Here is a 27,752-nt window from a genome sequence, read left to right on the forward strand (position 1 = left end):
TTTTATATTTCAGAACCATATAATCAATATGCTGTACTGCAGCTATATATTTTTCCAGGTATACCGCTCTTCAATCAAGTGGTAGTTTATCAGACGCCATATATTAAATGCCAAATAAAATAATACATCATACGTATATTACGAAGGTATTGTATTATGGGATAAATTACATGCGCCTCCAGTCTTTATGAAATTCATTACTCTAGTTATTTAAAGCACTAAATTGACATGCTATCGTAGATGTTATTATTGTGATACTAAATTAAATTTTTATAATTCAGTAAGATGATTACATTCTTTCTCTAAATTTATACCTAGACGATCTAGGTACAGATTAATCTACTTTCACTACGGAGTAGATCTTTCTAACAAATGTGTAACACGATAAGAAGCCAACGGTACCTAAAATTGTTTTAAAAATATAAAATGAAAGGTCTCAAGATGATTTGCAAGAACCAAGAATGATTACGTTTCCTTACCAGTTAAGAGGAAGAACAGCAGCGTCATGAGTATGGTATAACCAAAAAAGAGGAAAGTACTTGCACCACCAGTAATAGATAAATTTGAAATAAAGAAGTGTATTGAATAAATGAATAGATAGATAGCTGTACTACCACTTGTTAGAAATGATCGCCACCACCAATGATAGTCCTATTGCAAAGTAGAAACGTCAATGTATAAGAGTCACACTCTTGCTAATTCGTGTACGACTGTCGTCAATTTATTAACTTATTTATCATGATACCACATGAATCAAATATATTGCAAATATTTTCCGTAATCATAGATTTTGTTAACCTCTGAACAAAGATGGAAGTAGCACAATAGAATTGTTGTCTCGGCGCATGTTACAATCAAAATAGAAAATACCAAGAAGAGAAAACCAAACATGTAATATATTTGATGTGACCTATAATTAATGGTAGCAATATTATCATTCAGTAACCATGCTATACTGTTTATTGAAGCTACATATCAATAATTTCAACGTACTGCTTACCATAAGCTATTCATAATGAAAAACATTTGAATAAAGATACATCCAAATGGTAAGATTCCTCCCATGAGAATGCACGGTAATGGTCTAGTGAAAAATGGCTATATACGCGTAACAAAAGCATCAATATAGTCAATCGCTTATGCTATTTGATAGGAACTACCATAGAGTAATAACTGAATAGCTTACTTGCTCAGGTATTTGTCTAGGTATTTGATTTGTTCTGACAGGATTTTCGATAGTCTATAAAGTAAAAATGGATTTATTGATGTTACTCCCATAAAACCTTACTATAATCTATTTTTCTTAAAAGAAGATAAAATAGCAACACTGGCATATTACCTTTTTCCTAAAACCAAAGAATGCTCCTACAAAAGTCAGCGGTGTTGAAACACCAAACCTACGTCGGACAAATACCAACACGATGAAATATTCCAATATTACATCAGATTAGAAATCCAGTAAGCAAGACTAGGGGTGAAAGTTTACTAACGAGTAACTATTGTAATGTGTCACACTGACCATAAAGCAATTAAGGCTATTAAAGTGCCAAAGGGAACAGCTGCAGATGATCGCCTTGCCCACATCACTAGGTTCAATAGGAAGAAGATTGCAAAGCAAACACTAATGAAAAATTAAAAGCAAGTATTTAGTGTTAAATTGGAACAGGGTGAGTTCATATTTATTAACCAAATAAAAAAGTATTTCTTGGTAATCTTAATTTCTGTTAAATACAGTTATGTAGAATATGCATACCCAGGTATGAAAAAGGCAGTCATGATTACGTTAGTTTTCCATTTTTCTCCACCAATTGCTGCAAATCATAATTATCAACGGTTTAATTAATATGGCTACTTTTACGCCAACTGTTTTAGCTTTGCCTAGGATAGATATTAAATTTACCTTTGTAGATCCTAGCTGAAATATATCCTGCACAACATCCCAAACAGACGTACAAAACCTACAATAACGAATAGTGTCATCAAAAAAATTACAAAAGCAGGCATAAATCTATAAATAAATACCGTAGCGCAAGTCATGAGTCCACCACGGTTAGCAGGAGATAAAAATCCCAAGCATGCAAAAACTGTAAAGGAAAGAAAGTGCAATATTATTGCAATAACAAGAACAAGTGAAGTCATATGATTGTCTTGGACTTACACAATGTTACCACGGTCATTATAAAAGTTTGTGATCCAGTGCCAACTAAAACCGACAGCAACATTCCTCTTTTAGGAGGTCTAAAGACATCGCCGTGAACTAATTTCCAACCAAATTCTTCTTGTGCATCTTCCTAAAATTTTTTAAAAATCATTGTAGATTTCAAGTCAATGTCTGCAATATATTAGTCTCAAATGTCAGAATAGAAAGAAACTAACCAATGAATCCAACTGATTATAACGAGCAATATCTTTATGTAGCGTTCGTAACAACACCATAGCAACCATACCAGAAAGGAAGAGAACGATAACCACAGAGTTGATAATACTGGAGACGTTAGCAAAAATAGAAAATACCGTAAATACCATTGTAATAACACTTTAATAGTTAATCTATTATAACGGGCAAAGTACTGTATCTCACCTGAACCACTGAATATTCGAATGGGGCATAGAATCTAGAATGTAATCCCATCGTGAGGCCCACATCTTGCTATTATCTCTCTATAAGATACCACGAGCAATAAAGATCACTTAATATGGACTACTGTCTGTCAGTTATCAATCACTAACTCTTAACCATTAGAAACTCTGAGACCCTCAGGGTTTCTATTTAGCGTCAGTGAAAAAACAAGATAATCTATCTTAATATTCCCTTACGTGAAATGACACGGAATATGTATAGACTAGGCTGATTCGATCCTTTGACTCTTCACGAAAGCTCCAGGGATTTTTATTATTACAATCAATTTTTCCTGGTTTATGGTCAATACTAGAATAAGAAATGAATTTCGCAACATGAATTACCATCAATAGCGAGATAAGGCATCGTTTGTTTACAAATAGTAACATACACATAGGTAATGTCTACATTACCTTCGTAGCTGAACTTTTGCAGACAGTAGACGAGCTCCATTTGGTTTAAGCTTCTTCCCGTCAGAACTTTCCTGTTGGTCGCCATCGTTATAAGTAATTCGTATATCGATATGATTAAAGATGAAATACTGGTTTTTGCCATAAAATTTTTCCTATAAGAGTAAATATTGTCTATAAGTATATTGCTTTGATATCATTTATTTAAAATACAGATTTTAAGCTTTCAATACTAGGAACTAACTGATAGAACGCAGGCTTTTTTCCTAGCACCGTCATGGTCAACATAGCACCCGATAGGAAATCCAATTGAACAGTATCTTTTATTACCTTCCACAGGATAGCACCAAGTAACGGGCATATTATCTATAATCCTGAAATATTAATCGTGAAAATAAATCATAAAGAAAATCGTGCCATCTCGAACAGTCATTGCACGCCAATAATTGATTATGTGTAACAGTACATAACAGATAATTATAATTCTTTTCATCTTGAACTAACCAGTGATTCTGATAATTTTTAGTGATTCCTTTTCTTAGCATATTTAACTTGGCTGCGTCTTGATTGTTCTTAGGATTATACTCTTTGGTACACACTTTAGAACATGTGATATTTTCTTTGAAATTGATCTGCATGTAATAATTTGATTATAAGTATAACTAACTTAACAGATCAGGTTAAGTAGAATAATAGAATTGGATTATGAAACTTACGTTGTAAGGCGAAGGCCGAATACGTTCACCAAATAATACCTGTCGTAAAGAATATAAGGTATTATTGATGTACATTTATTTAGGTAAATGATAACAAAGTATGATGGAGTAGTATAATTAATAACGTAACTAACCGTATTATTATCGCACTATAGTAATATTAAAGATACTATACACCAATTTTGAAAGGAACAAAGAAAGACTGAACATGGATCAATGTACGCGTAGTACAATTTTATTTTAATTAAATTAATGATATCTAGCAAGTTCTTAATCTTAATCTGCTATATGAAGTAAATTATATGTTGATAAGCATGCATTTATGTTTCGTATTTATAGGAGTATGACTTTATGAGATGAGAGAAGTTCTATAACAAAAAAAAATCAAAACGCAGAATTGTACAGTACTGTTTAGTTACCGTATATATAAGTCGTATCAACAAGTAGGAAAGGTAGTTTGGTTTCAACTTGATAAAGAACGAAATACTAATATCTCAAATCTCACAGAAAAACTTGATATTATCTTTGTAATATTTAGGGTAATATTTTCATGTATCAATCTGTGTCTTTTTATGTTTTAGTTAAATAAAGCGATAATCAAAAACAAGGCGATCAACGAGCAGTTAGGTACAGAAAATAAAGGATACTAGCTGTAAACTTATAATACCATCTACTACTAAAATGAGCATTCATTTTGAACAAGTCATTCTATAAATCCTGGGAGACCTGAGTAACTCAAGGTAGGATACTCGCATTATGAAATTTGCAGATTTTTTTAATGGTAATCTACGTCTTCACCCCTCCAACGAGGAACATATGTTTACCTCTGCAAGGTATAACGAAAGTACTATAGAACTAACCAGCGATCATACCAAATAGTTCCCAATATTTTTATAGTAAATAGATTGGTGAAATAATCTTGTGAAATTAATGGCTAATTTACCCTTAATGTAGTCGAATCGGTCTATAAACATGCACTAATAAAACTGGAATTCTTAAAAGTAGTTGTACGCTATTTATTGTATAGTCAGTTGGTGAAAATTTCAGTCTAATGTCAATAATGCTTGTTTCCTTAAACGATTTTCAATGATACATAATTCTACTCATCAATGTTCAACAGATCATAAATAATATGTATACTGTAGTTATAATTACGTCATTTATGCAGTTGGAGTGTTTTTTGTATTTACTTCGTTAGTAACAACTGCAACTGGTAGGAATGATCGACGAGACGATTTTTAATCATCATTACTAAAATAGAAAGTTAGCACTATTCCTAAATTTAGACGAAATACAAAAAAGATACTGAAGATGTAATAATCGGACACTGTGAACTGGATACGATGGCTGCAATGTACATGCAACAGTTTAATAAGTTAAAAAGAGTGCCTACTGTACGTCAGATTTAAAGTCTACGGAATGAACTTTCAATTGACAAGCAATAAAAGATGGCAGTTAACGGGCATAATGATCCGTAAAAGTCAGTGTCGAGTTTCTCATGGCCACTTAAAATCTCTATGGTTGACATTCTAATTCGTTATTGAAGAGGGTTAGGTTATGGCTACTTCTTATACAGAATAAAAACAATGGAAAATAGGCAAGATGATGATGTGGTGCTAATTCCAGAACGATATAGAAGTTATTGAGATGATTGTTGATAGTGAATGCCATCAACTTATTTATTAATAAATGATATTCACCTACGGCAACTGAGTATTTATGATGATGAAAAATTATAAGGACAACATTAATATACGTAGTTACCTGTCCTAAATTTTCAACAGGAGAAGTTGTTATATTGCTACTACAGAAATCGAACCTAAAACAAGGGTATAATTAGTTCATTAATAAATTAATTATATACGTATATAAAGTTACAGTTAGTGCATATTGTCAGCAGAGAAGCCGCTTCAATATGACAATTACAACGATAAGTAACATTGATTTTGGTAAATTTTAAAATTGAATAGCTGTATCATTGCGTAAAGCATACGACAGTATGACTGATCTATAGACTAACAAGCGGTAATAAGACTACGATGCCTTTATTATGCACTATTAAGCTTACGATGAATATTCATAAGGTATTACAGATTCTGAACTATCCAATCGGTTCACCATAATGGGAATGTCAGACTTTAATATTGCCATTTCATCCAAGATGAGATAGGGGATGAATTCGTTGATTAAATTACAGATAGAAAGGATAATAAAATTAATTAATACGCAAGCATTTAGTGAAAAAAAGATCGAGACAAAATAGCAGGTACGTAGTGTGTTTACAATGATTATGGTTGGTTAAATAGTGATAAAATAGCGCAACAATTTGGATAAGTTGTAGTGAAAATCGAGTGCTAAACGAGCTATTGATATGTCTTATGGCTATTTTGTACTGTCAATAACAAGTCATCTTTTCTGCCATTTGAGTTTACTTATGGCTATTGAGACACAGCTATGTATCAAAGATGAATGCAGTAATCTCCAAAATCAACTATTGATTTAGCACGTTCAACTTGTTATTGCTATCATTCTAAGTTATGATTTTATAAATTATATAGTAATGGATAGTGTATTTTCGTTCAAGGTGTCTAGAACGTATGCTAAAGTAAGAATAACAAATGGATTCATTTTCTTCCCGTGTACTAGGACAGCATCTGGTAGGTTAATAAGATTACTTTAAGGCCATTTTACTACATATTTTAATGGAGTATAGTAAGAAATGGACTTCAATGCGTAGATAGACTGAAGTAAAATGGTTGGTATCGCTCGATAGATCCAATGATTCTTATCGTATGCTTTGGTTTCTACATTGGTTGTGTAGGAAAAGGAGCGCAAAATTGGCGTCTAACACTGGTATTCTGGTTATTTTAAAATTGCGTAAGCTTACACGGCAGGATTCGACTTCCGTTCCAATTTTACAATAAGAGACTGGAGCAATTCCTGGTAGATAGAAAGCATGGAGACTGCTTGAAAGTTGCAATAGTACGATGATACTAAGAAGCGAAGACAATCGCCATGACATCATTTGCCGGCCACGCAGGCAGTTGTAACACATGTTCCACTAGATAGAAAAGAAGAATATAACGGTCAGTATGGTTGAAAAAAGAGCCGTACCAATGGAGCGTTGTAACTTGTAAGCAATATGATGATGGATAAAATGAAATGAATTATTCCACTACAGTATCGCATCATCATTCCTTGCTTTAACGATACACTATGCAATATGCAAAGAATCAAAGGATGCTATTAATATGATAAAATGAGGAGAAATTGAAGCATGTTGTGAACAAACAAGAACTGTTGAATTAGCGGCCATAGAAACTCCATGATTGATCCATGGTGTAACAATATCATCCAATATCTACTCATATTTCCTGTAATTCTAGCTCGAATTGTATTGTAATATATTCGATACTCGTAAAGGAATGACTTGAGTGTTGTAATGTAGAAATAGAGCAATTACCCTCAGCAATTTCTCCTTGCAAATCGCTTTTCTGAAAGACTGGATGGCAGTTTACTAATAATGCTCCAACTGTTGTCGACAAGATGGGCAGAAATAGTACTTACTATACTGTGTAGAGAAGAGACCCTTAGGACAAGTCTTATACTGTACAGTATAAGTCAGTGCCTGATTGCAGTGTATTTCTACTCTTGATTTAATCAACTGCGCAGTATCGTTAGTCAGTACCATTTGGGTACCATTTGGGTACCGATAGGGGACGTGCAGTCATGGAGACGTGGCAGGAAGTAGAGTACACGCCACACTAGCAAAACAATGATGTCACCCGTGCTTAACTAGAAGCATCCAATAGCGACATTATTTTTGCAAGTAATGTTACGCTGGCTATAGCGTACTTTGTTGGCAACCTATAGGACTGCAAAAACAATGTCACCAATTTAGGCTTACCGTTGTACAATCAATGGCCTACAGGCTACAGTACAGAGTCCCTGCTATCAATGACATCATTTTTGCTATCCAGTCATGGCCAACAATGGTGTTATGGAACTGCTCTAACTCGATCATTTACTGTACTGCAGTAGTCCATGGTACAATATAGATCACAATAATGGTAGAAATGCTTTCTATGGAGACCATACTTTGTTTTACAGTTTATTCTGATTATTGATTTCTTACTGAGTAGTGTGGACATTCGTCGAAATCGACTCCTGTTCAGTCAAGATATGGAAATGGGTTCACTGTCACATTGTCACCGTCATTGGATGATGATGCCGGTCTGGGTGTTCGAAAATTTCCTTACTCTGCATGGGCTCATCATTGATGACAATTAAAGTAGACAAAAAGAAGTTGTTGTCAGGCTGTTATTCATTGCTCTTTGTGCAGTGGAAGTGGTCGGAATAGTTGTCTCTAGGCTGTGCTTTTCACCTATGGTTACAGGAGTGGAGTTTTCTTTTCATGGTGACATTGGCTTTGCTTGCAATTAACCTAGTATAGGCTATTATGCCAATGAGCTCAGAATTATTACTGAGTATTGCTATTACTCGGTACAGTGCTATACTGTACTATCACTCTCTATAGGGAATCATTTTGCCATACTTATTCACTATCCAATGACCTGACGAAGCCGCTCACCAAGGATTGCTGAAAATGGCGTGGCAAAAGTAATGTCGCTACGACTAGCCCGGGCCCTCCACTTACTATACAAAGCCATATAAAATGTGTCCAGACTTTTCGGACGCCCCGTACTGTAGATCTATTCCATGATTTTCGATCTCCATCGTACCGACGTCCTAGACGTCCATGACCTAGACCAAAGGACTTAATAACGCTGTCGCACGACGTATCTCATACGAGACGGTGGAGAAGAACTACACCAGCTACTCGACTTGATCAAAACTACAACGACCAGCTTGAAAATGTTTTTTCATCATATCTACAGCCTACATGGCTTTCGTAAGTAACTCTTTCATTCTCTGCTTTTGCTCTCTATTTATCAATCTATCTCGGTGATCAATTAGAATGGAAGGTCTATTGATTCATAGAGAACAATTTTAGTCGATCGTGCATGAATTCGACACCACGGTATGCTAGCCAAAGTGATGTCAATACAACAATTGCGATACTGTACAGTTTTCCTCTCCAGTGCGTTATATCGTCTACTCTTGTCAAGATGGCAATAATCTTGATGATAGTCCAATCATTCAATTCTCTTATAGCAAATTTTAGCGTTATCGTTGTACAAGGATTTTACCGCCTAATATTGACTAATCAATAGGATATGGTATCGAGGATACCTATCGACCAAGATTGGGTATCGGTCAAATCTTGATCAACTCACCCTAGTGATATCATCTTCATCATAGCAATCGAAAGTCAATTAGTCAATTTACTAGTCCATACAGCGTAGAACTGAAGGTACAATCGATTAAAAGGACTTGTAGCCAATCTTGATGATGCCAACAGATCGTCAATGGATCAGTTTACAAGTTCATGCAGCGTAGAACTGATGGTACAATTGATTAAAAGGGCTAGTACCGAATCTTGATGATGCCAATAGATAATCAATTGGTCAATTTACTAGTTTAGAACTGACAGTTCATTTGATTAAAAGGACTTGTAGCCAATCTTGATGATGCCAATACATAATCAATTGGTCAATTTACTAGTTTAGAACTGACAGTTCAATTGATTGAAAGGACTTGTAGCCAATCTTGATGATGCCAATACATAATCAATTGGTCAATTTACTAGCTCATACAGAGTAGAACGGACGGTTCAATCGATTGAAAAGACTTGACTGAGAAAGAGTTATAAGCAAAACCGTTGACTACTAAATATATCCATAGTAAATCAAGCCTTGTATAGATTGACTCCCTAATAAGAATAAGCAGAGGCATAATGGGCTAGAAGAGTAATTTCATCATCATTCAATAAGTAAATATAGATAGTCAATTTACATAGTTGCTGCTATAATTATAATGGATAGGTGACGTTCTCCTAGCATCCATAGACTGCGATTATAAATCATTGAATATGACCACCTCAGCGAAGATGGATATAGAGACTATTCTAGAGTAATTTCAACATTTATTGAACGAGTACCTTATAGCTATTTACTTGCGAACATGGTTGATGTAGGAGGCAGTGAATGTACTGCACTCGTAGTATCTACAATACATGTACTAAAGGCTATGCCTGAAGATGGGTATTTATAAAAATCTTATTATATTTAACGTAGCCACTGGTAGTAACCAGTATTTACATCGAGTCTACTATAGCAATTGACCATGAATAACCATGTTAATGTATTGGACAAGTAATGGACTGATAGCATCTACTAAAACTGTAACTAAAAAATCTTGGTATACCATCACCCGTAAGAAATATTGACATAGATTTAATATCTAATACTTGCTAGGTGATGATATGCCCTAGTAGATGTGTATGGTTAACTGACTAATCAGATTGCATAATAATCTATCATTATGGAAGTAATTTACCTAAAGATTGCTGCATGATTAGAAAATAGATATTTGCAAAATTGACTTCACCTAATCACTCTAGCAAGCAATAGATATCATATACCGTACAGCAATGCATCGTTATTTTGTAAATACGAGTTACATTGATGTGTAGGTATGACATATATTGGGTCTGTATTCCAATTGTGGGTTTGATTCAAAAGAAATACTATCAAAATTCTGCCTAGTCTAGCCTGATTATCCTGTGAATTGTAGACAAAATGTATAGTAATTTTATGACAAATACAACAGTATGGTTACTAGCATTCAGTTTTACTACTATCGTTGCAATAATCATAACGATGAGAAAGTTGTTAAAATGAATAATGCATATTTCTCTCAAACTGTAGTAACTTCAATTGCAATCAATAGATTTTTATTTATAGAATGAATCACTACTAGTACTTTACAATTGTGCTATCGTCTTGATAAATAAATTTAGCAGTGTGAAAGTAGATTGAAACTAATAACCCATGCTACCATCTGATCGTAATAGCTTGACTTGTCATTGCTTCAAATATATATAGGCTATGCTCCTGTTACAAAAACATTACTTATTGTCACAACAACTACATCTCTGGCAGTAACAAATCTTTTCCCTCAATTGATGCAAAATTTGAATTTAGATCTATCCGCAATTGTGTCCAAGTTAGAAGTAAGTTAAACCTATCCAACTTCAACTATACTTTAATTGCATCATTCTAAACATGAAATGAAAATAAATGCTATAATTTATTTTGATTTTACACAGTTATGGAGACTCTTTACGTCTGCAACCATTTATAGCCGACCTATTGATATTATTTATGGTACTATCCTATTGTATAACTTTCGTTTATTTGAAAGACGTTACGGTACTGCTAAATTCTTGGTAAGTTACTTCTGTCTTGTCAAATTTAACAGCAAGCACCAAAACTATTACAATTGTATCACTATTACTTGTTTTATCAAATTTCAACATTGGCTTTATTCAACTTGTAATGGCTACCGTATTCAGTTAGGCTTTCACAAATTGCTAAGTAGACTTAGGATGGTTACACAAAATTTTTATCTGCTATTAAGTTTTAACTTTAATAAATGAATAAAATACGATATTATAAATGTAAAAATTCAGAGGTATACCGTTTGATAGTGGTTTTAACTAACATAGAATTTTTGAGTACAGTACAAACTTTAAGAAACGTAAAATCTTGCGTAATGTTACAAAGATATAAGAATAATGCCGATGTAAACTTATTTTGTTTCTATATTTTCATTTTCCGTGATAGTCCTATTTAATTGCTGTCTTTGGCCTTTCCTCACTTTTCCAATTAATACTGCTGATGCTATTTAAACATCAACAAACAATTATGGATTTCCCCACTGGACCGTACTAATCAAACGCTAATTAATTAATCTGCTTTAAGAATTAAAAAAATTTGAACCAATAGCTTCCCTCTGTTGTGGTAACACTTTTAAGAAAGTTTAGTCATACCGCCCTAGCACACTCTTACATTACGTACCAAGTTATCTACAGTACTGTGTACGCTTACCATTTTCATTCAGATTGAGATAGTTAGATAGTACTTTAATTGTAGGTTTGATAACTACATAACTTAACCAACATCTCTTGTGACGATTCCATATACGAAACACACAAACTATAGCTTTTTTGTATACCTCAACTATTTGTTTAATGGCAACGATAGAATATTTACTGTAGACAATAATAGTATTACTCATCGTGTCTTTATAAAAGTTAGTCAAAAAAGATTTTGAATAGATCGCTATAAACTATTTTGAGCTCTCGTACGTGTATAGATTGATTGAAATGACATGCAATTTTACTATTTCTTTGGCTTCCTATGTGGTTTTGTCATTTTTATTAAATATAGATACTGCTGGATATATGGATTATTAGTTTGTTATTACCGAGAAATTCCAAAATTATCGTCATCGACTTTCAGTCTATCGGACAAGAGTTTACTATACTTGTTAAGTTTACAGGTAAACCTATAGACTATATTGCAATCATGCCATGAATTCTCCAGGAACGGTGAATGTATTTAATCAATATTTCTAATATTTATTAATCTTTTCTCATATTAAGTTTCTTAGTCAATCTCGTGGATCTATTTTTGTTGGCTTAAGTGGCATGGTAAATGAATCAACTACTAATAAATATACGTATTCTGAATGTTGCAATTATACGATCATACTGTATATTGATTTACGTCTAATTATGGCGTCTATCTTCATCATATAATAGCTGGCAGGAATAATTGCCCGATTTAAGCTAAATTGGTTTCATCAGATACTGCGCTTTCCGGATTCTGTCTACCGATTTTGTCATACGTATCTTGGTAGGATTTTATACTCTTCTGCACCATTGGCTGATAGTCCTGAAAATCCGATGGGTGCTACAGTAGAAATTCAACGTAGTCAATATTTAGACGAAGTGGAAGCCCAAATAACTCGTGCACAGATAAGACAGTTTGGAATGCTAGATGATAATCAGCAACAAGTAAATTTAGCCAGAGAAAATGTATTCTTATTTATTAAATTTATTAGTTTAACCTGACTTTTGGTGCCTCAATGACATCTCGAAGGAAATAAAAAAATTTTTTATTTCATTAATTTTCTAGCGTAATCGCGTCGGCCAAGGTTACCAAGAAGTTTTATTACCACCTGAGGAAGGGCCATTTCGCCGTCGGTTTCGAACAAATAGAGATGATAATCCAATAAGACCATCTGAGCCACAATTTCATGAACAACCTTCAATTCATGAAGCTGAAAACATTCCAAGACCTGACGATATTTCTGAAGATAATGTAAGTCTAGATTATTTAATGATGGCATGAAGGAACAGTTCTTTGTGATTTTGGTACATAGAAATTATCACAATAACACGAAAGATCCTTAATTTATTGCGTATCTCCCGCTACTTTACATGGCTTTAATCACTAATAAGTTATAACGGATTTTTTTTCTAAACTAGGTTAAAACACTAGTAGAAATGGGATTTTCACGTTATGCAGTAATGCAAGCTTTGCAAGTTACTAATAATGATGTCGGCTTAGCAACAAATATTTTATTAGCAGAATAAGCAATAATAGTCACGATACAGTATACTCATAAATTTTTTATTTTCTATAAATGAATATCTGTTGTTCGTTTAATGATATCTGCCAAATATAAGAACTAGTATAAAGTTATATGTCTTGATGATGCATCCAATGTTTAACATCAGTCACTCTATGAATGGATACATATTTATACATTATTTGCTTGGATCATTCTTCCTGTAAATCATACATTTCGTAAGTGAAAGCTGCAGCATGCTACAGTCCTTATAAATTAGACAAAGTTAATCAATTTTAATTCTATAGTCAATGTAAATGATTGTGTGTCGATTATGATTAGCGATTTAACACATCTATTAGTTATGCAGTATATGTAATAATGCTAATACCGGTAGTCCCAAATCCCTAATGAATTATGATTATTCGGTGTACCTTTTTATCATAGTATACAGTAAGCCTAAGTAGAGCGAAGATTTTAGGGATAGCCTAGAGTAACTAAAAATGTTTGCTATAAGCATCATATGCCGGTAATGCTCACACGTTCTGCTGCCTCAACCGATTAAATAAAGATGGTAGAAGAAGTATGAACTAATAATACTTACTATATTATTAAAATCACTTGGTATAATATTACGAATTTACGACGATGATAAACGAGTCTTCAAATTGAAAATGTAGTGAAGCAATCTATGCTTAATATTATTAATTAGTAGCTTAGAATAAGAACTTATTGTCCAATGAAACGCTGAATATAAACAAAATTAAGCGATCACAATAACGTTGCTATACCCAACTTGAATATTATTGATGCAACTCTTAATGAAGTAATTTCATGATTACCGCAATTTCTGTATCAGCTAACGTAGAATTATGCATAGAAGTACTGTATTATTAGCTATCCTGGAATTAAACTGACCCGGTCTATTACGCATACTAAGGACAGTGGTATAGTATCGTTTGCATTACAATCTGATTTGTAAGGGAAGCCAAACCGTTCATTCTAAAAGTCAGCGTTAAATATTTAAAATAATAGCATCTGAGTTGACTATTGAAACCACAAACTCTACCGCATTACGACTATGATAAATAACTATCTACAAAAAATTAGGTATAACTTGGACACTTAAGGTGACTGAGATACATCTACTAGTAAAAATTTAGTATATATATATTGTGTAATTTACTATAATTCTAACAAATTGAGATAACCGATCCTAAAATTATTTAAATTTTGCTATACATTAACAGGAGACACAATAATCCTCAATACTTACTCATACACTGTACAGTATGTATGTAGGTACTGTTTTACTAAGTCTCGCATTTAACCATTGAAGAAACTGGGTATACAGCTAGCTTCTAAACTTTTAACATCGTACCTAATGTATGTATATTTCCTCTAATACATACAGTCAATTACCAACTTCAGTTACATTACTACTTGAGGTAATTTAATAAGCTAAAATCATATTATTAACAATATCTAATGAATATCAAGCGTTCTACAAGTAATATTGATCTCATTTATCAATGTAAAGCCATTGGGTGACTTCAATTACAAAAGTAATAAATTTTATTATTACAATGTTGCTATGCATATAACTATTCAAATTAAAGAATACATTACAGCTATGATCGATACTTATATGTTGTTAATAAGAGATTTAAGAAATAGTTAAGTACATCTGTATATGCTTATACAATGCTAGACAATATTCGACGGAGATAACAGAATACCATGTTTAATTAGAGTTGCTGAAATACCATCATTGTTAAATTCCAACATTACCGTATGTTTGCGATAAACTCGTACATTCAATTTACTAATATTTACTAAACGGTTGAAATTTTATTAAGAAATATACTATATATAATTCACTATCTTGATATTGTACACAGAATTCATTTAATAGTTGCAGCTTAAAAAGTACAGTACATTGGCATTTAACAAATAAATTAGAATTAGTATTGCAATATTTTCGACAAGTGAAAACTATATAGCATATTTATAAAATGTGATATCGTACTGAAAACTCTTAAAGCTTGTATATAACTACAAATGTTAACATTTTTGAGTGTGATTCCCATTGGCTTACATTATGCTACACCAACAGCAGAATAAATCTTCCTTACAAAGTAGTAGCTCGTCAAAAAACCAATCGAGCCTACAAGAGACCAAAAGAAACCCAGAATGAATATTAATGGAGTAACGTATGTCATCATTACCTTTACATAAAATTGTATACGGAAGGCTGGCACACGTTTGCCTCGTATAACATTTTCTAAAAATAATAACTAACCCCCTAAGATGAACACAAATAACATAATGATTGTAGTATATCCAATAAAGAGGAATATGCTTGTTCCACCAACGAGACCAGACCTTATAGATACAAAATATATAGAATAAACGAGTATATAAAAACAGCAACCGCCGCCAGTTAAGAATGAGCGCCACCACCATTGGTAATCCTATGCATCAATGCCAAGCAAAAATAGAATAATTTCTGAGTACAGCGGTAATACAATCGATTAGGCAAAATTCGTGTAAGTCCATGAACTATTATTCTATCTCAATAGAATATAAAATACCTCAACAGATAAATGAGCGTAACACAAGCATATTGTTGACTCTGCAGTAGTTAGAATAAATACACAAAACATTGGAAAGAGAAATCCAGAGGCGTAAAAAATTTGATGCATCCTATAAAGTAATTTGTAAGCATACAGAAGAATTCAAATATGGGTATAAGTAACAATTCACTATGCATGTACTAGTCTATTCATACTACTACCTACCATATCGAGCTTAAAATGAAGTAAAATGGAATAAAAAAGCTTGAGAAGGGCAACAATCCACCCATGAGAACACCAGGCCATAGTTTCATAATAAATTTCTATATGATTAAAATATTTAAGTGATATTTAGCACTATTATAATCCTGTCGATATCAATTATTAATCTTCGCAATATACGAGTATATATACATGCTTATTATCATCTGCACTATATAATACCGTTGGAGGAATTTTTCTCGGAATACGATTCGTTTCCACGGGATTTTGAATCGGCTGAAATAAAATTATTCAAGTTGGTTTAAAAGACGTCTTCATCTAAACGTTTTAAAAACTCATATATTTAGTGTATGTACAAATTGTAACCTTCTTTTTAAAACCCAAAAAAGCTCCAATAAAAGTCATTGGCATTGAAATTCCAATCCTAAATGTCATATTATTTTACATTTTAGCTGAATCGAATGGTCAACTGTAGTAATATCAATATCTAGGACAGGCTACTAGTATTAATACGTATGCGATGAAATTAAATGTAAGTATTTCACCCACCACAGTGCCATAACTGCTACAAAAGTACCAAAAGGTATAGCTGCCGAAGATTGTCCGGCCCATACAAATATATTTAACAAAAAGAAAATCGCTACAACCACCCTAAATAAATAAAAAATATTCTTTAGTAAGTTATAAAGAAAACGCTCAGCAAGCCAGAATAGAGAATCATAAATTAACATAAACTATAGCAAATATTACGTACACAGGGAGCAGAAAAAATGTCATAAGTGTCATAGTTTTCCAATGGAGCCCTCCGATTGCTATAAATATAGCAGATATTTCTTTTATTACAAACATACAGCTGTACATAAAAGTATCGATAAAGATTGCTATGGTTACCTTTATAAATCCTTGCTGCCGTATAACCAGCAAAACAACTTGAAAACAAGTAAAGAAACTGCAATACCAGAAAGTAGACAGTAAGTACGTTATTAAATTATAGCTGTACGTATATTATACCGAATTAAATGAATGTTAAATACCAGAGCACATGTTGCAAGCTCTCCGCGTGAAGCTGGAGATAGCGCTCCAAAGCAAGCGAGCACTAATACGAATGAATATAAACACTTTAGTTATAAAAGGAAAGATCTTTTAAATGTAATCGCCCTAACTAAATGTTTGTCATCCATTCTTCATCTTACGCAGTATGATGGTAGTAGTAATAAGGAGTTGTATTCCAGTGCCAGATAAAATTGATAATAACATAGTCTTTCCAGGAGGTCGAAATATGTCACCATGAATCAATTTCCATCCAGATTCTGCCTGAGTTTTCTCCTTCTAAATAAGATACACTATGATCAGGCATTGTAGAAAAAGTTGTATACACAGTAGATAAAAAAAAGGTTAGTTTAGTGGTGTGCGAATTATACCAAAGACTGTGATCGACAACATCTGATTTCTTTATTGCGGAGAGTTCGAAGAAGTATTAAAGCCACGCAAGCACAGAGTAGTACAAGGACAATCGTAGAATTTATCAAGCTGCAGTAAAAAAATGTTAGTCGATAACTGATAGTTTATTTCATTTACAACGGGGTATAACCTTTCTTTACCTGAACCAAAGGATAGTGGGATGAGAATGAGATTTTAGGATGTAATCCCACCTGGATGACCACAAGGTGGAGTTGTCTCGCTAGTAATATTACAAATATAATGATCGCGAGAGACATAATAAATAAGCATTAGCCAGGAAATAAAAACTAAGAAATTTCAACGTATTTACCTTAAAATGTACAGAATAAGTGTAGGTTATTGATGTATTCACTACTAGGTTATCTCTGAATATCCATGGAGAAGTGATATTGCAGTTAACCATATTCGGTGGATGGCGAATACTAATTACATCATATTTCAATCGTTGTCAGATATACTGGCAGTTAGTGCGCAATAGGTACGTAGCGATATCAAATGCAGCCTACCTACGAAGCGTAGCTGTAGCAGATACAATATTCGCCCCTTGGTTTTTATTTTCGTTTTCATAGTTATAAGAAATTGTTATATCAACATGATTATAGACATAATAGCGATTTACTTTTTCCTAAGAATAAAGATTGCAGAAACATAATATAGTGTTAACCATTTTAGTTATGGTATACGAGCATGATGAATTCATTTAGATTGCAGTGTATAGTATTATACCGAACATATTTGATTATCCATGCAGCCACCGATAAAAATTCCTAGCGAGTCAATAGTTTGATGGTTGATAGCTTGAAAACATTGTGTTACTGGCATATTATCGATGAGCCTAATGATATAGGATAGATATAATGAGATATTATTTGGAGTTTAAAAATAAATGTTATAAACTTGTAGCAATTACAAACGATGACATAATCTTGTCATGACAAAACGTAGTTAAAGCATTAGGAAGAACCAATAGATTTTTATTACATAATTTAGTACAGCGTAACCAAGATTAACTAGATTACAGACGAACACTACAATCTTTCTAACTACTGTATTACGGTGACTAACACAAAAGACCTTGTCACTATACAAGTATTTCTTTAACTATAATTTATAATTGCATAAATAAGATCAACCGGGACTTACCAATTGTTAAGGTATCTCTTGACTATGCCATATTTTAATTTCTTCAGTTTAGCTAGACTACTCTTATCCCCTTGAAAGTAGCTTTTAGTACAAACTTTTGCACAATTAACATCTTCCAGAAAATTGATCTAGATAATGTCAATGTTTTAAATACATAATTTTATCATCTTTTCAAAATATATTCTTCACGCTGCATCGATATACTTACAGCATAAGGTGCTATGTGAAGGCGATCTCCAATCAGAACCTATCATACATCAATGCATCATTTAGCAAGTAGATGGTAATCAGATCGATACTATCGTTTAAGCACTAGACGACGGACAATCATTATAGTAGAGTTTATGTTTTATGAATTCCAACTCTAGCATAAGTACAGTAGCGTAGTACTAACCATTTTCAGATGTATATTTTGAAATTATAAATAAGACGAATCAATGAGTGCAGTCCTCAGTTTTATCCTATTTATTTCTCATGAAGACCAATCAATGCAACAGTTTCTAATATCAAGCTTAAATACTGTATCTCATGAGATAGGAACATAGTCGTACCTCCATCATTTATAGAATAGCAACAACTTTCATTAAGCGTGGCACATACGTCTTAGATACTTGGTTTTTAAACAGTATTTTTGATTTATTCAAATGGTATGAGATTATTTTTGTTATAATGATTACTATATGATTTTGATAGCAAGAAATTGTATAATACAGTATAGGTCTTATTTACATTAATTTTACACTTTAAAGAGAAGTTCTCGAAAATAGATTTCATCAACCTTCGTAATAACTATATTATAATTATTATCCAGTAAGATTTTACTAGCCAATTTCAAAGCAGATTTAACCTTTACTCTTCAAGGATGCAACTATTAACTAAATTACGGTCAATACTAGCATGTTGAATTTTATGACTATACTCACAACACTATGCGGATATGTTAGTCTGTCGAATTTCTAGTTTGGAAATTTTAAAATTACAAAATTGCACGTTGAACTACCTAACATAAAATCAATCGATGAAAGTGAACAGACATTATATATTGATATCATCGCTGGTAAGATTGGTAGTGATGTTAACTTAACAGTAATACAGTACAGTATCGTGATATTACAGTCTACATTTTTTGCGAACTGATCAGATTATTCAATTCAAACTGATAACTTCTACTACCTACTTTCATTATCTATGAGTGGTATTAAATTTATCAAGCTAACTTTAGTGCATTTAAAAAGTTACGATAGCCGATAATGGCCATTTACCTGACCAATCGTTTCAGCAGGAGCAACCTTGCTGCCATTGTACTGGCAGAAATCAAACCTATATCATGGAATGGATACAAGAAGAAATGTCAGGATTATTTACTGTTGAAGGCTACAGTACTGTGTTACCATGCAGGATAGATCATTTATTTATAATATTTGTAATATAATCGTATGAGAAGATGACATATTTACACTTTTATTGGGCAAAATTGCATCATACAGTTCATACTTACGAAGAATATTCATACGGTTCAGCAACTTTCGGACTATTTAAAGTATTGACCATGAAAGGAATTTCTGACTTTATTGACAGTCAGCAAGTAAAGGCAGTCCATCATCATCATCGAGTCGATGATGAAGGAAAATGTTCAATAAATATCGTAATGATATCATTCATATTTCGGACGATGAAGAAGGAATGGTAATTTACCAAACATTGCAGTGCCGTCATCCGTGTTCACATTCGTGAAGGAGAAAAGGCATTCAATAAACACAGCAGTGCCACCATCCATGTTTCCATTGATGAGCATGGAATGATGTCCAACAAAGTATTACATTGCCATTAACAAGGTTGCGATTAATGAAGAAAGGAAAATATTTCAATTTACACTACTAACATTTATCCATTTCATATCTCATTAAGTGCTTTTGAGTTAAAGTATTACATGCACTGTACGTATTCTAGTCTACATGCTGTCTATTCTATGCGTTGTGGAGATTTCTCTTTTATTACAAAAAGATATCATAAATATCGTATTAGGACGACATTACAATGTACTCGTATATTAGGCGTTAACAGTATGCAATTGGCATGCTAGATTAAAGTCGTCCAAAAAACAGCTGAATAGGATCTAACTTGAAGATAATCCCGAATAAGGAGTCGAAAAATGCTGATGTACGATATCGAATAGTCACTTGATGATTAACCACCGATTACATCGGATATAAGATATAAATAAATGTCGCAATGCTCATCCATGTTTCCATTTCATACAATACAAGATTGGGTCGAAGTTAGAGTAATTACAATAGAAACAACTGGAGTGATTCGTCTTCAAGTGATTACTGAAAACTAAATCAAGAATGCTTTAACACAATATCTAGTCGCTATTAGACGAATATTATATCCTCTTTGGATACTATTATGCAAAATTGAGTTGAGATTACAACTGTGATCATTAAAGTACCGTAGAAATAGGACTGTGGAATCTTCAAGTGACTACCGAAAACAAAGCCAATGAAGCTTAAGATACGATACATATTTGCTATTTGGCAATCAATACCGAATCCTATTTGGATAATACCTTGCAAGATAGAGTGGCTTTAGCTTTTGGACAGTAAAATGATGGTTTACCACCAGGTAGGTAAAAAGCAAAACTTAGACTGAAGGATAGCAATAATTGGAGTGCTAGAAGAATTATACGCAATTTCGATCGCATCATTCTGAAAAATTTTCCTTATTTTCGATCAATCTGCCCACCAAAGTAAGTTCACTAGGTCTAGTATAGACTACCAAATAGCTTTTCCACAGAATAAATCAGTAAAATTGCCTAATAGCGGCTAATGATGGTAAATATACGATTCTTGAATAACAAAGTGAGGATTGGAAGACCTTGCTCAGCTATATAACTGCACTATGGCTGTGGACGAGGAATGAAGTGATGGAATACTGTATAGTGCTACAGTCTGCAATAAATTCTAGTCTATACTATAGTTATAATCGCTTGAATGAGCATAAAGACTGTCTTATGATTAAAACTCCACGTATCCTATAATGATGCTCATACATAATTAATTTTTATGACCATAGTAAATCCTTATAATATTTACGACTAAAACAGGATATCATTAGAATGTTCAGGATCGATTTTATAATATATTGAGCTAGTACTATATGTTTGTGTCACTTTTATAAGCTTATAAGTGAAATGAATAATGGAATAGTACGATTTTACTTGATCGATGTAAAGGAAATTTGCTTATACCGTGGAAGGTAGAGCAACTCTAACTACAGTATAGTAAGTGTGCAGCGCCTGCTATAAAATCAGCCAAATAATTTCAGAACCACAGTATATGAGAGAGACTAGACAACAGATCAATTTTGAATGGAGAATAAAAGTATATATACTGGCCTTATTATTGGTCTCCTAAGTATATTGGTACAGAGATAAAAGAATATACTATCAATTAATATCAACTAAATCTATCTGTAGTCTACGTCGTTTCTATTAAGTACAGTAATTGCCTATTTAGATCAGGTATTTTTATTGCATTAAATCTGCCTGTAGTCTATGTTGTTTCTATAAAGTAATCGCTTATTTTAGATTAGTAATGTTATTGCATTAAATCTATTTATAGTTTCTATCGTTTCTATAAAGTAATTGCCTATTTAGATTAGCAATTTTATCGCAAAGATTGATAAATCGATAAGTAGTAGGAGTAGATTTTACTCATATGAGTACTTATCATCTCTAAAAAAAAAAGACAATCGCTTGCTTATATCACTAGTTCTGTTGTAAAGGCGGACTACACATCCTGCAGCATCAGTACAATATTCTGTCTAGTTATATGCAAGGTCATACTCAATTCATGCCGTACTTTATCATGCACTATAATCATATAAATGATTTTCGCTTGTACGTGTACGAGTTGATATATTACATAACGATGTTTAGTAGAGAATAATGAATTAGTAATCCTCCATAATTTAAATCATAATAAATATTTATAATCGAAGATCAAACATCACAATTTCTCGGTTTAACAACACCGTACAACTTTAAAATCGATCAGAATAAAGTATATTCTATAAACATGCAATATTAGGCATACACTTGTTCAAGCTATTCAATAAGCGCAGAGCCAAAAGGTAACTCAAAGTACAATATTACCGTAAATATGCCGAAACTGAAGTTTTAACATTAAAAGCGGATAAAATATAGAGAAATGGAAAAGACATTTATAAATTAAAGTAACAGTCTCTCTCAACATAATTACAATCGGAGTACAAATAGATCGGAAACAATAATAAAGAATGTATACTCATCATCTGATTATATATTATATATTAAACATGATCAAATCTTTGGATTGTATAACTTTTAAAGAATTGGTATTACTTGGTCAATGACGGACAACATTGTGGCGATTTCGATTGTTAGTAGTATACATTTCGATCAGTCGTAGGACTTCGGAATCTTCAGCATTACGCGGATCAGCTATTGAATCAGTTACAAATACACTCGTCAATTGCAATCATGTGCTAGCAATGACATTGATAATGAAGTTGTCATCAATGGGTCTAATTCATTATCGCTTTAAAGTTAATTCATTGCAGCATTAATATCAACAAATTTAGGTGTATTTATATCGACAATGTTATAATCCTACATTTGGTCTACCGGCAGAGTTAACATAGATAAGAAATTCGAATTATGGCCTAATTTAATTTCTTTGCAAGGTTATGCATTAATAATATCATTTCTTTTATCTTACTTCGACTATTAAGAGATTCATCGTTTGCAATGTTGTTACCAATAACTGATTTCGTCTTTCCTATTAACAATATAGTTATCATGAAATATCAGAGATTTAATTATTATGTATAAGCTAAATGTATCATAAAATTGTTAAATAAAACGCTCATGTTAATCATTGCATCATAGGTACCCTGCTTCTTGCGAGATGAAGGCAAAAACTTTCTAGAATCGTTAATGTTTTCCTAAAAACAAACACAATTTTATCAAACAAAAAATTAATAAAGCTAGATCAAAATACAGCACCAGTGTTATGTAGAAGAAGATCTGCTCATAACTTGAAGCCTTAATCTTAGATTTACCTCTTTTACTAGTAATTCTACCGAAGTCTTGGCCAGTCGGCTAGGTCGTAGCATCTTAACATTCCACTTAACTGCACTACCATTTGAATCGATAGCCTGTAATAGAAATAACGGTTATAAGTACAAAGGCAATTGATTTATAAGATTTCAATTTCTATCTGACGTTTACAGTATAAGTATAGAAAGAATAGGCAGCTCCATACCTGATCGATTACCTCTTCTCTACCTTTTATATCATCATCAATAGATAACTATAATATAAAGATTTTAGACGTAGCAAAACCAATTTTATTTTAGGCTCTTTTGGTCGATTTAAAAGAAATGAAAGATTATATTACAAATCGTGGATAATTCTAGTGAACTTTAGTCCGACTCTACAGTATAATCTAGGTGTAAAATTTATCAAAATACTTTACTTTTTCCATTTCATGATCAAGTTTCGTACTCCGCTGTCCCTGATTTATGATACGCAAAATTATATTAGTTGCATATCGATAGTGATCAATTTCAAATTTCGGTACAAAATTTTGATTTATTAATATTACAACCTCGTTTATACTAGTATCTGTTCCTTTTCCGTCAAATTTCTAGCCCAGTTAAAAGAAAAAATAGTTTAATCGTTCCAAGAAAATTAATTATGACTACACTGATGCTAAATAAACAATGATTTAACGCATTGCAGGAAAATCGTTACGAGAAAGACGCACATTATATTTCATTTAATAACAACAGTGAACACTATGAAAAGGAATTAATCTTAATTTGCTAATATGATAAAATTTCACTGTTTTACTTACATAAGTCAAGCGATTAAGAAGAGATAACAAATTTTTCGCATCGTTTATTTCCAAGTCAAAGGAATAAGACACAGTTTTATCTACCAAAAATGTAACTCATCTGATTAGGTAGAGTACACCACTGATAATAATTCTTGATACCTATCGTAACTTTTGCAACTGCATACAGTACCTTCTATTTCGATGCTTGTGTAAGATTTATTTCCTGAATTACGTAACTTAGTATTTACTTTAAAATTTGCCGATATCGGAATATCACCCTGTAAACCGGCGCAAAAATAAAGTTAAATATCAAAAGATATTGGAAAGGGATGTCTATCATTGGAACCATGAGACAAATGTTAGCTATTGATCTCACCCGACAATAGTATCCACTTAATTTTTCAACTACACCTACAAGTGCAACAGCCGTATCAAAAACCAATACGTAACGGTCGCTGGCCTATGATACAGTATTGTAAAATAATACATGTATATAGTTATCATAGAAGATTTGTAAGTCAGAAATAGAAAATAATAGAATAAATAATAGTATTGTATAGCACTGTATTTATGCTAGACCTCAGGATCATTCATTTGTGTCTTGCACATGAACATTGGTAAGCCGTATCTACCCTTGAGCTGAGTAAAATGATGTATGCAGCATTAAAAAAATTAGAATAGTATTTCCCGAACAAGTAACCAAGCAATTTACAAGCGATACCGTACAAGTTAATAGAAATCACCGATCAATTTAAAGTAAATAATATTATTTTATTCTATCATAGTTAAAACTTTAAACTATTATAACCACAAATACTATGCGTGTATACTGCCATACTATGATACACATGCAGAGAGCAAAGCAACAATCACGCTAGATAATAAACTCATAGTTTACATTGCAACCATTACAAAATTGCAATGATAAGTTATCATGCCATATTGGAGCAAAGAGATGAAGTGATAAAACAAACCATATGCTGTCCAATTTATACAGCGAAATTATAACTTTACTGCTACTATCATTAAATTTTTGATTACCGGTATCAAAGTGATATAGCTAATTTAGAAAGAATCGTCAAATAAAGATACTATGCGAATCTCTAAAATAAGAGGTAAATCTTACAAAAAAAGTAGCTCCCTTTTATTATACATACGTTTTCATCCGGAAAGCCCTCGAGCTTCCCTGTAATAATGTCTGTTTCAATTTCTTTATTCTTCCTTACTATAGCGCATGATTTCTGTAATTGAAGATCCATCAAGGTTATAAACTAAATTACTATTTTAAGTATGATACTATAATATATAAATATTTTAAATAATCTAACAAAAACAATGACTATAAGGAATTACATTAATATCAGATAGCAATTCAAATGCTTCGAGTAATTTATTTCGTCCTGGATGATGATCCTAATAATAAAGACCATTGCATTAAAAATTTATCTTGAAAACCGCTGTAATATAATCTATCAAATTAAACCTACTTCTACACTATTTAGTAGCTCTCTGAGTTTATTTGGGTACGCTTCTAAATGACGTAAAGGCTAAAATGGCAAGGAATGTGAATGAAAATTACAAATTTTGAAGCATTAATGATATCAATGAATAGCATATTTTTCCTTAGTCCTTACAATGCTAATGCAAGAGGTCACATTTGAGGACGTCTCCATTTTTGGTAACTGCATCTTTTCTAATAACGCATCCAAAGCTTCCCTGTTAAGGCGAATAAGAAAATGATCAGCTGCTATAAAATTTTAATTACATAATGCTAAAGACACATTACTACGAATGACGAAGTTATACCATACGTACTTATTCTGAATAATTGTTGAAGCTGCAACGGGATGACAACTAAAGTAACTTTTATAATTTTCCTCCAACTGTAACAATTATGTTCACTGGTTTCAATATGCGATAACATCAAGCGACTAAAATTCAATTAATTGGTAAACCTCTTTACGATTTTCCAACAAAAAACTACCAATAGATTGATCATTTTCATGGAGGCTAGATTAAAGGAACAGAAATATTTACATAGATTAAATAAGATTACGAAAACTAGTAGTATATCCAAAGTGTTAAAGAATGATCAATACTTACGCAATATTTTTTGTCAATCTAACAATAAAGGCCTCGTGCAATATTTTAATAGAATCTAGGCTTGTATAAAGGGGTTGAAATTCCCCGGTAAAAATACTAATATATAAATAGTTTTATACAATATTTCCATTAGTCATATTGCATCCAGTCAATTACTCAAATACGCTAAACACTAACCTCCTTTCAGACTTTAACGGTAGTAAACACTGCGATAAAATATTCTATAGTCCATACCAAAATTAATTTATCATATTATTTATAAAAATTTTTAATAAAATTATCAAATTTTTTACTAACAAATAGCATACCTTTAATTCCTGAACGTAAACCTTTTCATTCGAGAGCAAATCCATCACCAACGACTTGTAGTACTGCCCGACTGTCCTGCGCTTTTCTTTATGATCTGGAAGTACTGCTATTTGCAGCATTTACGTGAATATCATATATTTATAATCAGGAATCAATAACTAGCAATTACTTAATGCATAGCTTATTCAACAGATAGTGACGAAAGGATTATTAATTATCAATGGTAGAATAGGTTGTATTTCTTTATAGTTTGAAAATGTCCTGCTATCCAATCTAACATATACACATATAACACTTACTAAAATGGAAAGTACATGCAATCCTATTTATATTTCGAAGTTAAAATTTATAGGATCCTTACGTTTATCACCTAGAACTGCGGATACACCAAGTTCTTCAGGTTGTTGCTTTGCTATAAAATTTAGGCTTGCAGACTAAAGAAAATAGAGTTTAAAAATCATTATTTAAGGATATATTTACTAATAGACATCATGTGATTATTGTGCCTTACTGCCGTTATACGTATGCCCGTAAAAGTATCATAATTATAGAATTAGTTATCCTTATAAGATACTAGTGACAAAGTTTACCTTTCTTCTAAGCAAGTTTTCATTAGAAGCCTAAAAAATACATCAAAAGTATTATTTAACGACACAATATGTATAATTGCTACATAAAAATAATAACAAGCAATGAAAAGGTTTACTCGGTATTTTGACGATTCGTCTGTTATTGTATGGCTCATGGTCTATGAAGTATAAACAGTAAAT

General features: G+C 32.4%; 4 protein-coding genes across 4 annotated transcripts in view; 1 reads left to right on the top strand and 3 right to left on the bottom strand.

Annotated features, from left to right (window-relative positions):
• Window positions 1–334: 334 nt before the first annotated feature.
• On the bottom strand, window positions 335–6,768 carry TRIADDRAFT_23833 (uncharacterized protein; the record flags this gene model as incomplete). The annotated part of the gene is made up of 21 exons (XM_002111774.1): window positions 335–402; window positions 480–651; window positions 799–910; window positions 1,001–1,098; window positions 1,187–1,240; window positions 1,340–1,397; window positions 1,520–1,621; window positions 1,754–1,811; window positions 1,901–1,958; window positions 2,023–2,084; window positions 2,159–2,291; window positions 2,377–2,485; window positions 2,582–2,661; window positions 2,818–2,929; window positions 3,034–3,185; window positions 3,275–3,404; window positions 3,535–3,662; window positions 3,747–3,785; window positions 5,511–5,565; window positions 5,815–5,882; window positions 6,634–6,768. The coding sequence occupies 21 exons, from the start codon at window positions 6,766–6,768 to the stop codon at window positions 335–337; spliced, it is 1,983 nt and encodes a 660-aa protein (XP_002111810.1).
• A 3,234-nt stretch (window positions 6,769–10,002) lies between these two features.
• TRIADDRAFT_55211 (uncharacterized protein) lies at window positions 10,003–13,311 on the top strand (the record flags this gene model as incomplete). The annotated part of the gene is made up of 7 exons (XM_002111294.1): window positions 10,003–10,081; window positions 10,754–10,881; window positions 10,978–11,097; window positions 12,316–12,363; window positions 12,475–12,729; window positions 12,851–13,036; window positions 13,204–13,311. 7 exons carry the CDS (start codon window positions 10,003–10,005, stop codon window positions 13,309–13,311), a joined length of 924 nt encoding a protein of 307 aa, XP_002111330.1.
• A 2,074-nt stretch (window positions 13,312–15,385) lies between these two features.
• Window positions 15,386–17,948, bottom strand: TRIADDRAFT_24110 (uncharacterized protein; the record flags this gene model as incomplete). The annotated part of the gene is made up of 14 exons (XM_002111775.1): window positions 15,386–15,453; window positions 15,589–15,760; window positions 15,881–15,992; window positions 16,088–16,185; window positions 16,307–16,360; window positions 16,451–16,508; window positions 16,634–16,735; window positions 16,839–16,896; window positions 16,976–17,033; window positions 17,119–17,180; window positions 17,278–17,410; window positions 17,506–17,614; window positions 17,686–17,765; window positions 17,856–17,948. The coding sequence occupies 14 exons, from the start codon at window positions 17,946–17,948 to the stop codon at window positions 15,386–15,388; spliced, it is 1,257 nt and encodes a 418-aa protein (XP_002111811.1).
• Window positions 17,949–23,551: 5,603 nt separating this feature from the next.
• Window positions 23,552–27,752, bottom strand: part of TRIADDRAFT_55213 (uncharacterized protein) — a gene marked incomplete at both ends in the record, with an annotated part of 8,618 nt that continues 4,417 nt past the window's right edge. Inside the window, 17 exons of the mRNA XM_002111776.1 lie at window positions 23,552–23,674; window positions 23,792–23,887; window positions 23,995–24,042; window positions 24,589–24,668; window positions 24,761–24,848; window positions 24,947–25,030; window positions 25,150–25,209; window positions 25,728–25,811; window positions 25,924–25,983; window positions 26,058–26,117; window positions 26,205–26,286; window positions 26,386–26,453; window positions 26,526–26,580; window positions 26,851–26,894; window positions 26,982–27,088; window positions 27,344–27,416; window positions 27,573–27,602. Of these exons, the coding sequence (XP_002111812.1) occupies window positions 23,552–23,674; window positions 23,792–23,887; window positions 23,995–24,042; window positions 24,589–24,668; window positions 24,761–24,848; window positions 24,947–25,030; window positions 25,150–25,209; window positions 25,728–25,811; window positions 25,924–25,983; window positions 26,058–26,117; window positions 26,205–26,286; window positions 26,386–26,453; window positions 26,526–26,580; window positions 26,851–26,894; window positions 26,982–27,088; window positions 27,344–27,416; window positions 27,573–27,602 (1,242 nt within the window). The remainder of the gene's footprint in view (window positions 23,675–23,791; window positions 23,888–23,994; window positions 24,043–24,588; window positions 24,669–24,760; window positions 24,849–24,946; window positions 25,031–25,149; window positions 25,210–25,727; window positions 25,812–25,923; window positions 25,984–26,057; window positions 26,118–26,204; window positions 26,287–26,385; window positions 26,454–26,525; window positions 26,581–26,850; window positions 26,895–26,981; window positions 27,089–27,343; window positions 27,417–27,572; window positions 27,603–27,752) is intronic.

Source organism: Trichoplax adhaerens, genomic scaffold (assembly GCF_000150275.1).
Source record: "Trichoplax adhaerens TRIADscaffold_4 genomic scaffold, whole genome shotgun sequence".
Taxonomy (NCBI): domain Eukaryota; kingdom Metazoa; phylum Placozoa; class Uniplacotomia; order Trichoplacea; family Trichoplacidae; genus Trichoplax; species Trichoplax adhaerens.